At 32.9% G+C, this 13,734-nt stretch overlaps 2 protein-coding genes across 3 annotated transcripts in view; one reads left to right on the forward strand and one right to left on the reverse strand.

Moving 5' to 3' along the window:
- The window catches only part of LOC111512529 (uncharacterized), a 344,576-nt gene that overhangs the window by 34,230 nt on the left and 296,612 nt on the right, over positions 1 to 13,734 (reverse strand). The gene's annotated exons all lie outside the window — the stretch shown is intronic.
- LOC111512396 (uncharacterized) lies at positions 6,770 to 12,180 on the forward strand. The gene is made up of 4 exons (XM_074184471.1): positions 6,770 to 7,125; positions 8,336 to 8,873; positions 8,933 to 9,150; positions 11,847 to 12,180. The coding sequence occupies exons 1-4, from the start codon at positions 6,943 to 6,945 to the stop codon at positions 12,102 to 12,104; spliced, it is 1,197 nt and encodes a 398-aa protein (XP_074040572.1). The 5' UTR covers positions 6,770 to 6,942; the 3' UTR covers positions 12,105 to 12,180.

Below are 13,734 nucleotides of genomic sequence, written 5' to 3' on the forward strand. Positions count from 1 at the left end.
TAATATTGAGAAAAAAGCTAAAATTAAGATACAATTCAGTGTAGTTCCAAAAGAAAATTGAGAAAAAATCACATAGCAACATTGTCATTGAAAACAAATAAAAATTTTACTATAACATAAAAATCCGTATAAGAGTCCTTCTAACAGGAAGATCACTCCATTTCAGCCTATACCGTAAAATAGTATTTTCTCATATATTTTTCTTTTTCATTTCACTGACTCCGGAACTTAAAATCTCAAAAATTTTTGGATTTCACCCAAAAAACGACATATTCATCTGGATGGAACAACTATAATGGCTTAGAACATGAGAAGTGTTCCTTCCACTGACAGAATTTCAATGTAGTGATTGTTCATCTCTACAATACTTGTTACGTACGTGGGTACCGTAGTTATCTCATACCAAAATAGGTAGGACCACAAAATTTTATTTAGTCGATTTACACAATGGGTAGCGAAAATTATAAAAATTACTCTTTGTCGATTGATTTTTTTTAACTTTCACCTCAACTATGGTATGAAAGGAGAACCTCCCTGTCATTAATTATCGCAACGAAAACAATTTTGCACAGAACATGCCCACACATTGAATTTATTTCGTGAGAAATTACGTAATTTATGTGTTTGAGTCAAAAGCAAATTAGGTGTCAGTTAGGTAATTTGCCAATAATTCGTAATACATAATTACCCAGGTAGATTTTTGTGAAGTGTGTTAGAGATACAAGGAAAACGTTGTCAATTTCGAGGTGTATTGAAATTACGTTCTGAAATTTACCAAATTCCAATTATTTCCGAAAATATGTGAAAAAAACCAAAATTCGGCAATTTGTTTTTATTTTTTTTCTGACGCCATTTAAAGTGATTTTGAAAGACAATAAACACTTGCCTCTTTTTAAGCTGTACAAGATAACGGTTACAGATTTTTAAACTGATGTTTCATCTCCAAGAAAAATCTGTTTAAATCTGTTTTTCGTTAATCAGCTGCCGCCCCCATACGAACGTCAACTCTCAGAAGTTGAGAAACTTGTGCGAGCTAAGGACTAACGAGGTCTTACCTTTTAACGTGTGATTCCTAACATGTGATTCCTAAGAAATCATCACCAATTAAATTTTCTATATGAATCCGGAAATAGTTGGCCATTTTGGCGTCAGTTTCGCTAATGGGTTGCCATTTGATTGAGCTTTAAAATGGGCAACTTTTTCATAATTTATCCGACTTTGTATCTCTTACGGGATCTGATTTTCCCATACTGGCTCTCCTTATCTTTGACACATTGTATACATAGACATTGAGAAATCAAAGACGTCTTCAAAAAAGGAAATAAAATAGAAAATGTGAGTGTTTTGAAAAATAACTCCCCAGATATTAAATCAGTAACGATTTTTCTTTATTTATAATCACAAAGTTTCTTCAAATACGAAATTTACTTACATTTTTCTTATTTTAAAATAATGATATCTCAACAATAAGCATTCATCAAAGAAGAAATTTTTTGTGTATATGCAAATATCAACACTCAAATAACTCATTCAATATTTTTTTACTTTTAATAACAATTTTAGTAGAGATTCAGCAATGAAATCTATCATCATCAATACTTTCACCTTTATTCACACTGTACAAATCATAATATAATATATATGTTACAGATATTGTCTGTGCCGTATTCTCCAATCTGTTTGTTGTCTTGGTTAAATAGTCCACCTTCAAGCAATAAGTAATTGTTTCTTGAAAATTCACATTATAATCGAATAATTTTATACTACTGCCGTAAACATAAGTATCATAATTTCTTTTCTTCATCGCAATAAGAGAACTGTAACGAATTTCACAATGTTTCCTTGGCTCATTCATATGCATAAATTTTAGTTGAAAAAATAGATATAAATACCGTCAATTTTGATTGTCTGCAGGAAAGTTGAATATTAAAAGCTCATCAAATCATTACATGCATCATGAGTCAACTGATTTTCTAAAGGGGAAACTATATAATTTATTCTTTAAACATCAATATTGTTTTGCGATCAGAGGGGCATTTCAGTCAGACATTTGAGTACATTTGTTGTAAGTACATCTATGTCCAATCCAGAGATGTATTTAAAATTTTTATTTCTGCCAAAAATGTATTGCTCTCATTTAGTTTTAGAGGATGATTTCTCAGTAATCAATTGCTTTGATGATATCCGTTTTTCACAGAATTTCCTCAATAACAGATGATGTAATGACAATAGTTTTTGTATTTCATATTTTGAATTTCTGGGGACAATTTTTCAGAAATTAGAGATTATTTTTAAACGAATAAAGTTTCAATTTATAGATACCTACTTCTCCATCTTTATGCAAAAAAATGAGGGAATCTTCCAAAGAAAAGAAGAAAGCAATTAGATTCAAAATAAATTATTTACAAAGATGTGGACCATGCATAGAAGTTACTTTCAGACATAAAGTGAAAAAAAGCCCCCTCGAAAAAACTACTTTCATATTAATATTGAATTACATGAAAATACTTTCGTAACAACAACTTTTATATGAATACTAGATAATACAAAAAATAATGTTTCATATTCAGTGTGTACTCCAAACATGAATTTTATGTCTTTTAAATACAATAAATCATGTCGTGCTTTTTGAACATTAAAAAAAATAAAACTGTAATGTATTCGACTTTCATTATTACACCAAAATACTATAATATTATTTTCAATAATCATGTTACGTCCGGGTTTCGTCAGTTAAGATTATATACCTGAAAGGGTACTAAAAATTAATTTGGCAATTTTAGGCTAACTTGAACAAAAACACATATCGATTCCATGCATGTATTTACATGAGTGTATCTACATTCGTATAATTTCATCTTATCAAAGAGGAACCGGTTAGGATTTTAACTGTCGATGCAGAAATAATTGGCAACTATGGGAGTGAAATAAAAGTTAATGACAATGAAAATGTTGACCTTGTCTTTGCACATACTACTATTATTATAAATAATAACGCTCATATTAGACTCGTCTATCATTTAATTCGATAGGCTTTGTTGGTTTGATCATGATAATTTACGTCAGAGTAATTGTGTTCGGATGTTCGACAATGTCTGTCATCTCCAACTGACCAGATAAATAATAAATAGATTTATTTTCATTTCCCACATCGTTGAGTGTGTTTCATGATTTCTTGTCATTACCAGTTTATCGGTATTTTGACGTCGACGAGATTTATTTAAAAAACTCATTTCCTGAACAGCTGACAAATGCTGTTCATTGAACAGTTTCCAAATCTTTGCATGGTCTGTGTTTCACTCTGAGAACACAATTCATGCATAACTAACCATTACTCTTTCTAAATTGGCACACGTGGGACAAATCCATTCTAAAAAATGTGAAGTTTGGGTGTAACATTGATTACAGTTGTTTTTTTTTAATTGGCCATAGCACTTTCCAACGTATCATAAGCAGAGACAAAGATGACTTTGTTGTGGTAATTCAGTTATTTGAATTATTTGTTGGACTATGCAATCACCTCCATCGTAATTGAGGAAGAAACTGAATAAAATAAGAAAACCTTGAATTTTATCTGAAGCATCTGTTTGTTTTACTAGAAATACAAACTTAATCTTGATGATTTACTCACGATATTCAATGATGAAGATGTTTATATTTTATCTCGAATATGGTGGATGGTTATATTCAAAATTTCAAGTATGAGAAGGTTGTTTTTACAGTTTCGATACTGATAAAATATTAATTCGTGGATAATTTTGAGGAGAAGTTTTGTAATAATGATTGAAACTTTTGATTATCTATGCGGTTTCACTAGATAATTTTCTAATTTTCAAAGTCAGATCATTATAAATTATGCGAAAAAAATTTTGAAACCGGGTCATAATTTTTTAAAGAAACAGTAATTAAAATGTATACACTTTGTTTCGTCAGAATTCTGAAAGCCAAGTAATGAAACAATTATGTCCACTAAACTGGATATACGACGTAACTCCTCTTAGACTTGTACAGTATTATTGTTCCCGAGTAGAGAGGACTGAATCCTCCGGGAGAAGAAAATATTAAGAGCAGATAGTTGCTAGTTCACAGATGGATCAAAAACACCTTCCAGTTCTGGTGCAGGTATTTTCAGTCGCAGACCCAGAACAGGGATATCAACCTGCGATTGTATTTCAAGCGGAAATACACACATCGGAAAAGTCTAGGGATATTTTTATAACATACTAAATATCATAAAAATAAATGCATGAGGTCGTTTAATTTCGATTAAATTGGTACACTCGACCACCCTGTAGATTTCTATGGGTTGAACAAAGCCTGCAAAAACGGTAACTAATCTTTTATCAAGTTTTTTACAAACTGTAGGTTTTCGGCTCAAATGAATAATCTGAAAGTGTCGAGTTTGTACATTCTATGCAGTTCTTGCGCAGCAATTAAACTGGAAATATTGTGCTTTAACATGGAACGCCATCACTTACCATTGGCTGAGATGAATAGAGCTGTAGGGCTTCTTCAAGGTGGCATGGGACAAAATGATGTAGCTCTTCGTTTGGGGGTCTCCCAAAGTGTTATCAGTCGATTGTGGCGGCGTTTTCGTGAAACTGGCAGTCCAGCCGAACAACATCCAGGGCGAGGACGCGCTACAACTGCGGTTCAAGACCGATTTTTGTTCTTAACCGCAAGAAGACAACCGACAATCACAGCACCTGAGTTGGTTAACGTGTTGCAGCAGACGCACCAGGTAACTTAGACTTAATAAATTCTCTGGTCTGGATTCCTGGCCATACTGGCCTGGAAGGCAATGAGGCTGCTGACTCCCTTGCAAAGGAGGGAGCTGCAAACAGCTTCATCGGACCAGAACCTGTCATTGGCATCGCTTTAAGATTTGCCAAAAAACATTAAACACCTGGATGGCAAGAAGATTTATGGACTTCTGCCAAAATCTTCTAGGATTGACTCACTCCAAGGTGTTCATTTACCCTTCGAAGCTTGAAACCAAACAGTTGTTGGACTACAGTAGGGACGAACTACGATGACTAACAGGCCTACTCACAGGTCAGTGTCGTCTGAATCATCATATGCAGAGACTCGGACTGTCAGAAGACAGTGTATGTCGTTTGAAAAATGATGAAACAGCACAACACATACCTACTTTGTGCCTGCCCCGCTGGGGACCATGTTCTCAGAGTTTGGCAGACCCGCACTGACATACTACTCACCATATAAACTGATTGGCTTCGTTAAGAAGCTGTTTATTTGATCGAGTATGAATAGGTTTGAGCCACAAAAACAGTTGCGGGTTGCGGTGGAGGGTCGAATAGATCCACTCACTTTTGACCTAACCTAGCCTCCTAGACTTAAATCTATGAAAATTCAGATATTTCTCAACTTTCAGAAGTAGGTAGATGGTGCTTATCTTTAAACACAGTTTGAACTTGTTTCTATTTTTTTTTGTGATCATTCATTTGAACATGTAAAGTCATATAAATAATCCCAAAATGTTTCATTATTCAAGTTTTTATCGTCATCTATTATTCAAAAGAATATTACTGGAGTTCTTTCCTAACACCAAATCGTTATTTTTAAGACGATAATAATGGTGTTGGGAAAGAACTCCAGTAATATTCATTACTACACCAAAGGTTCCAAACGGTGCCTCATAAGTATTATTCAGAAGCTCAAGGAAAAATTATTGGATTTCATAAACAGTAATGATGAAATCTATAATAAAATTTCAAAAATTAAAGAAGTACTTTTAATGTATTTGTGTCAGAATACTTCAATTCGAAATTAAATTTGTTGACGTATGTAGAGTTTAACGTTCCAGTTTAGTTCAGTATGTTTTGTAAAATATGCGCAAAAATGTACAAACTGGGTCAACGATTTTTGAAGAAGTGGTTAAATAAAATATATGCAATTCTACAGCCCTTGTTAAGAAATATTCCTGTTCAGTGATATACTGCCATTATCTAGTACCTAGTACATGGTCATTGTCTAAGGATTTATAGACAATGACATGGTACCTACTACCTAACTTTTTCTAGACAAATCCATCAAAATACAGTTTCAAAATAGGTAAAATATATTCATTGATTTCCAATGTGGGATTTTTGAATAAGATAAATGTCTCTTGGTTAAAAACTATTTTACTTTCATTATTTATTGACTCACTGAGTAAAAATAGTCATATAAACCTTTTGTCATAAAGATTTATAACTTTTACATTGTCTAAAGATTTACTTTTAGACAATGTCTTTTATTTTTTATTGCCATCTAGTACTCAAAATCCTAATGAAAACGTGGGAGTAATGGGGAGTAATGGGGAATAATGGGAGTAATGGGGAAATCTGCAATAACAATACGAAGAATAACGAGAACTATACATTATTGAATTTCGGAAATATTTCGTTAAAGAAGAGGAAGGAAAGCATATGATTCGCAAACTTCTTTACCTAAATTATATATTTTACTAACTTCAAAGCATCATCTTTCCATTCAATTTTCGAATATGACTTTTAGTGACATCTAGTTTCCTGTAGCCTACCAAAAAACTCTGAAAATTAAAAATGCGAACAGCTCAATTTGTTACAAAGTAAGAAAGGCGTTAAATAGGACAGTACTACCTTTGTATATAGTATAGTATAGTATATAGTATAGTCTACATACAATGGTACTACAAGTTTTTTTTCTATTTATACAAATCTCAAACAAACTCTTAGTGCCATCTATGTATTTGTCACACAATACGTTAATTTGTTGACGTCTTCGCGAGTCGTCATTGACGTTTGAAGTTTTAATTTCGTTCAGTATGTTTTGGTTTTTATTTTAATACGTGGTTATTTTTAAGTTATTGTTAATTCTGCACATTTTATTTTGTTAATAACTCAAAGTTCAATACAATTTCGTATTTAATGTGGAAGCCAATCCCCTCCGAAAGCAACCATGACTTCCAAACACTTTTGCTTGAAATGGACCAGGTTTCAATCCAACATTTTGAGTGCATTTGAAAGTTTGCAGAGCACCGAAGATCTCGCAGATGTTACTCTGACTTGCGATGGAATCAATATCAAAGCTCACAAATTTATACTTTCTGCTTGTAGTCCCTATTTCAGAACAATATTCAAGGTAGGAAATTAGATTGTGCACAGAAAGTAGGTTTGTTTACAGTTATTGCGAAAGAAGATAAAGTGTTTAGAATAAACCTTCTTCAGCTTTCTGCATTTAAATTAATGTATAAATAATCTTTGAGAATATGTTTAGATCTTTGGGAACATTTTTTTCTGGCAAATTTCATAAATCACATTGTCTCCAAACTTTCATTGAATGAATTATACTAGATATTTTCAGGAAACCCTACACAGCAGATGATATAATTATCAATTCATAAATAGTCTGGTTTCAGGAGACATATCCGATTGAACTACAATGTGTTTGAACAGTGTATATTCTTATATATTACTTCAAAAAAATTGAAATATGTACAGAAAAACATTCCTTACATCATAGGCTCTCTTTTCAATTGACAGGATCAGATGATCTCTTCAGCATGTCATGTCTTTTCACAAATCTGTATAGTGTGAAAACATTTTACTATGCCCTTGGGCAGGCATTGATTTTATATGGTATTATGTTTTGAGGTCTTGAGTGCACTCACATGGAATCTTTATTACTCAAGAAAGAATTTTGAAATGTATCCTAAATGTATATTGCAGAACCGCTTGTAAGGAGATCTTTGTTAAACCTGACATTTTGGTATTACCCTTGGTTTTGCATTGTTTCTGCTTTGTGAAGAAATATTTTAAGCTATTACTTAAAAATAGTAGTTATTATTTCAGGCCCATCCATAACTCTTCACGACTACCACTACTACATATTGTGAGAAAGGACCTTACTAACATACAATGAACAAGTTTACAAGGCATCATAAAGGAGGTTTTATAATTACCAATGTTTCTTAAACTGATGTAAATACTTAAATGAGCATCATTTTCATCAAACATTATTGAACAAGTTTAATAATGTTTAATCTTTCAGAACGAGGATTAGTATTATAAAACCAGATTTGTTGAATCTGGTTTTACACTTGTTGCATGTATTTAGGTAATGATATAAATTGAAGAGAAATTTCATCAATATCGGTACTGTTTTCATTCTTTGATAGTGCCACTATAACTAAAATGCCATATAAACTTGGAAATGTTACAAAAATTGAGTGGGGTTCATTATATGAATCAGTTAAGAGAACATTATTGACTCACTAATAATTTACATGATATTGCAAAAATATTCATTGGATTTATAAATATTTTCTGTTATGTCAGTTATTTTGTTTTAGGAAAACCCATGCCCTCATCCGATTGTTATACTAAAAGATGTAGCTTATGCGGATCTGATGGCAATAATAAACTTCATGTATCATGGCGAGGTCACAGTTTCTGAAGAACAACTATCCTCCTTCCTCCACACAGCTGTAATTCTGCAAGTTCTCGGTTTGATGAACTCTGATGAAGCACCACAAAAGAAACTATACGTTCCTCAGAAAAAGCCAAAAACCAACATCGAATCCCAAGAATCTCCACAGAAGAAAGCAAAGCTCAGTCCCAAACCGAAAAAGTCAGTTACACCACCTGGAAATGCTGAAGAAGTGCTCAACGAGGCGAACAGGTCGATTCCTGCACAGTTCGAGGTAGTTGAGGTTGATAAAATTAAGACTGAGGACGAACTAGGTGCTAACAGTGAGTATGATGTGAGTGAGAATGTCGAAGTTGTGGTAGGAGAGAAGGCTGATACCCCAGGTTCAATTCTAGAGGCAGCTTTGGAAGTAAGGGATAAACCGAGCAGTATTCTAGAGAGGTCGTTGACTTCACAAGCAGGTGTGTATATCAAAATATCATGAAAAATGTTGAACATGAACTAAACTTTTGAATTACAGGAAGATCTCCATCATCAGTGCCTTATCAATCCGATAAAGTCTGCATCATTCAAGACCTCCCAAAAACAATCTTCATTCCTCGTAAGCCACCAGAAGTAGACCTTGACAAAAGAGTCCCGAAATCCTCTTCAGAGTCATCCAGTCCGTCCACTTTTGAATATCCTTCTGAATTCCTTCAACAACGTATCAAGACTGAAGATCATCCTGAAAATTTTGAGGTAAGGAATAATATACTATTTCATCAGAAATAATTGACAGATATCAAATTTTCGAAAGCTAAATGACAAAAAAATATTTTTATCTACTTTTTTATTTTACCTCTGGGGTTTCCATAGTCTTTGTCAGAAGCGAAATTGCAAAAAAAATATTATCAGTCAGTTTGCAGTTGTCAGTTTGAAAAACTGATTAATCATCAAATTTAACGAATGGTTATATTTGTTGAAATATATGGTATAGTCTATAAGGTGTCAATCCAAACAGCTAAATAAAATGTACCATATAAAAACTGCCACATAAAAATAATTATCACACAAAAAAATTATACCACGACGCCCATGCCATACAAAGAAACAGCTGACGTTAGGCAACTATTTTGTTTTATGCAATTCGAATCAGCTTTGTATATACTATACTCATAGATGTATAATTTTAATAATACAAACAAATATTCATTGACAAAACCAAACTATAAGATACTGGTAAATACCCTTTTACGATTTTCTATAACTTCAGCAGGCCAAATTACAAGTTTATGGAATACAGAAAAGAAAATGAATTGGTACCTTCCTAAAAAATCGATGACAATACCAGGACCAAGAATAACATCAAAAACAAAACAAATTTTTCAACAACAGATATTCAAAATGGGATATCACAGGGCTCTGTGCTGAATCAGGTACATTGCTTTAATTACAGATGGTATATACGCAGGTGATTTTTCAGAGATTGTGTCAAAAATGATACCACAGTACCAATCTCTTAAAATGGTGGTCTTGAATAGATGAACAGCTGGTTCTCAGCTAGTTGTCTCTGCCTCAACACGAAGATTTAAAAAATATTAAAAAACCCATCAAGAACTTTCTCTAAAAGAGAATGGTAATTTTTTATGTCTTGTGAGGACTGTATCTGGCGTTTCTAGAAGAACAAGTTGTAGGGAGTTGAATGTTTTCAAAAGCTTATACTTATGACTGAACAGCACTTTATATTATTGAGTTGTGGGCATACATTTTCAAAGATAAGGATGATTAAAAAAAATCCATTCATTCAAGATACAAAAAAGAATTTTCAAATTTCGATAAAAATTACAAGATATTGTAATTAGTCCAGCACCAAAAAGTGCTGGACTAATCTTCAATCAACTTCCAAATAATCTGAAATCAAATTTCACTCTTGAAGGGTTAAAATTAAATCAACACTTTTTTTATAGAATATTGTTTTTTTTATATTGATGATTTTCATAACTTATAAATTTTATGTGTGTCCTGATAGTGATGTATTTTATCTATTTAAGCAAAATTTGAAACCTATGGTGTGAAACAAATCTATTGAAAATAATTTTCTCTCACCAGAACAAAAAAGCTGTCTCTTGACATGCGTGTCGCTAAACAAGTCAGCATCATCACGAGACAACTTCGACTACCATTTTTACGACTATGCATTCAGTCATTATCAAGTAATATCAGCACCTGTGTTGTATGTGTATTCCACTTTTATAAAGTTACATAAGTGAGTCTCATCACTACCTAGGCAATCTGGTATTCGTTATTAATAATACACGTAATTGAAACTTGACTGAGAAGAAATAAACAATTTCAACTTCAAGTAAATGAGCTAAATAACCACCTTTTGACAGAATACACGATTGCAAACGATTTGTTATTGATTGTCAATTACTTAATTCCTCAAAGTCATTCTCATCCAGTACAAGAGCCTTTAGATGACCCCATAAATCTAGCAATTGGAATAGATGATGTTGAGATGCTGACGAGCAAGAACACTGAAATGAGCTGGCGCCCCCGTCATACATAAATCATATATTGACTCTTACAAATACGGGTTCTTCTTCTAACAAAATGGGTAAATTATTTCTTGAAAAGTCCTTGTAGGAATCAACTGTTAATCTTGCTGATGAAAATGGAAATCACTAATAATTTCCAAATGGTTTTTGAACTGACTTCAAACTGCAGTGCATTTTTCCAATTTTGAAGAATCATCCTATTTTGCATTGAGTATAGCTTCTTCTAGATCAGGCATTGTTACGGTTTGTGGTTTCCCACAATCCGAATCTGAAGTCCCAGCTTCATATAATCCTGTATGCAGGTTAAAAAATTGGTACCAAGTTACAGACAAATTGGGCGAGATGTTTTTTCGATATTAATAAAAAAAAATCCATGTTCGTGATATTCAATAGAGAAGCTTCAATTTTTTTCTCGAAAACGAAACTACATATGAAGGAAACACAAGAGATCAAAAAGTTGTATTTTCAGTGGACTTTATATAATTGGCTGTGGTGCCCACTGAGACGCCACTGGACCTAATAATTTCAATTCAGTTAGGGCTAAATAAGCGCCTCATTATTTCAAATAACTCTACCAAGTTACATCCAAACCGATTAAAGGATATTTATGATGTTTCATAAATACCATTTTTTTTTAACTTCAAAGCCCTGTATCTCTAAAACTGAAGTTCCATACCATAGTCAAAAAACACCTTGTATAGTATATTTTTGGGTTGTGTTTATATAAATATTGATTTTACTGTTTTATATTCGACAGTGTTTTTGACATACTACAATGTTTTCCGCATAACATAGTTAATAAAAAATATCCATCTATCTATAAGTATCTATCAATAAGTGATTGTCTAAAAGACAAATGATTATTATTATTATTATCATTTTGTTACCTAATTTCAGGCTATGACTCCTGAAGAATTCAAGGAAATGAGCATAGCAGCTAGACTAACTGATCTGCAGCCCCACCACAGTTCGCAGTGTGGCAACTGTCCCCACTGCGGGAAAGTCTACTCGAATCAGTCTGCCCTGAAATACCACGTGCGTCTGGTGCACTCCGATCTGACCAATATGTACTGCTGCCACCTGTGTCCAGAGTCTTTCGATTACCGGGAGGGGTATAAGAAGCACATGGCAGAGGTGCATCTTATTAGGAACTAGAAATATAGTTTATTTTTGTTATCCTTTTGTAATTTTTTTTATGTTATATACTATTTAATAAATTGGTTTTTGTGATTATAGTTTTTTTATTTTCGCTAGTGGAGAGTAATAAAATTTTTTCTGGCTCTATGGAAAAACTGTCAGGTGTTCATCACATATACACATCTAAATTACGGTTTGGTGAAAATCTCAACAAGATGCTTTTGGTCTAAATATTTGAATGAAATCTATTGACTTCATCTGAATTAAATCCACCTATGAAAATTATTTTATTTTCTACTCCTTAATTGAAGCATTATCATAAGAGAATTTGAATATATGTTGAATCCTATTTTTGCATTAAGAAATTTATAATTTAAATTGAAAGGGTTATATATATCTTTTTTTCATATGAATGAAATGAATGTTTTTTCATATAATGTTATCAAGGTTTTTTACTCAAGAGCCGATAGAGAAAGTGTCTTACGGCAAAACATCAGATGTCTACCAGTTCCATATGAGTGGAATTTTACCTCTTTCATTTAGTATGTTGTGAATGATATCTGATTCAATTTCATAATAAATGCTTGGATGTATAACTCAGTGTTCATATAAAATATTTTTCTTTTGTGTAATTTAATATTTATATTAGCTCTTTCAAGAGGGATTTTTCTTCCAGTTTGTGTCTGATAGTTACTTCTTTGCATGATCTACACTTCTTTGTATAGAGTTGTTTTTTGTAATTGATTGCTTCCTTCCTTTTTTCGGAAGATTCCCACATTTTTTTGTATCAAGATGGAGAAGTAGAAAACCAAAACTTTCTTTCCCGAAGTTAATAATATTTTATGTGATAGAATTTGCCGATACTTAATGAACACATTAAAGTAACGCAACACGGTCTGAGGAAGTTACTGTAAAGAATAGCTTCCTCAGGCTAAAAGAGAAAAACTTCCAAAGAAAGGAAGAAAGAAAATTACTTAAATATGAATATTTAATGGCAGAAAAAAAAGGGGATTTTTATGTAATTCAATGTTCATGTGAAATTTGTTGATTTGAAATTGGTTTTTCTCCCAGTTTATATTGTACTCATTTTTATTCTTCCTGTTTTGAATGTTTTTCACATTTTTTATTTGATTTTGATGATGGAGAAGTAGAAAACCAAAAAGGTTTTTATATTGAATTGTGTTTATGAAGCACAAAGTCAGGCTATTCTAACACGCCCAGTGTTGACAGGTGCACTTATGCCAACGTTACACAATAAGTCGACTAATTCCGTCACAATGAAAATTGTGTGCCCGGGATTCGAGCAAATCGACGAAGGCCGTTTTTGCCTGGTCCTGATTGGCAAAGGTTCTACTGGTGAGAAAGTTATCGAAGTCCTTGAAAAGATTGTAGTCAGTTGGCGAGAGGTACGGGGTATGATGGTGGAGGCAGAAATGCGACGCTCAATTCGTTTAATTTCCGAACGGAAATTTGTGAAACGTTCGGACGGGCGTTTTCGTGAAGCAGGATTGGACTTTTTCTGTTGACCAGTTCCAGCTGCTGCTGACGTAATTTTCAGTACATTTCGTCGATTTCCTTACATTAGGACTGTATTCTGATGGTTTGGCCCGGTTGCAGAGAGTTATAGTGAATCACACCAGCCGTTGAC

Source organism: Leptinotarsa decemlineata, unplaced genomic scaffold (assembly GCF_025532065.1).
Source record: "Leptinotarsa decemlineata unplaced genomic scaffold, Ldec_3_MD MMD2_tig00026354_RagTag_RagTag, whole genome shotgun sequence".
Classification (NCBI taxonomy): domain Eukaryota; kingdom Metazoa; phylum Arthropoda; class Insecta; order Coleoptera; family Chrysomelidae; genus Leptinotarsa; species Leptinotarsa decemlineata.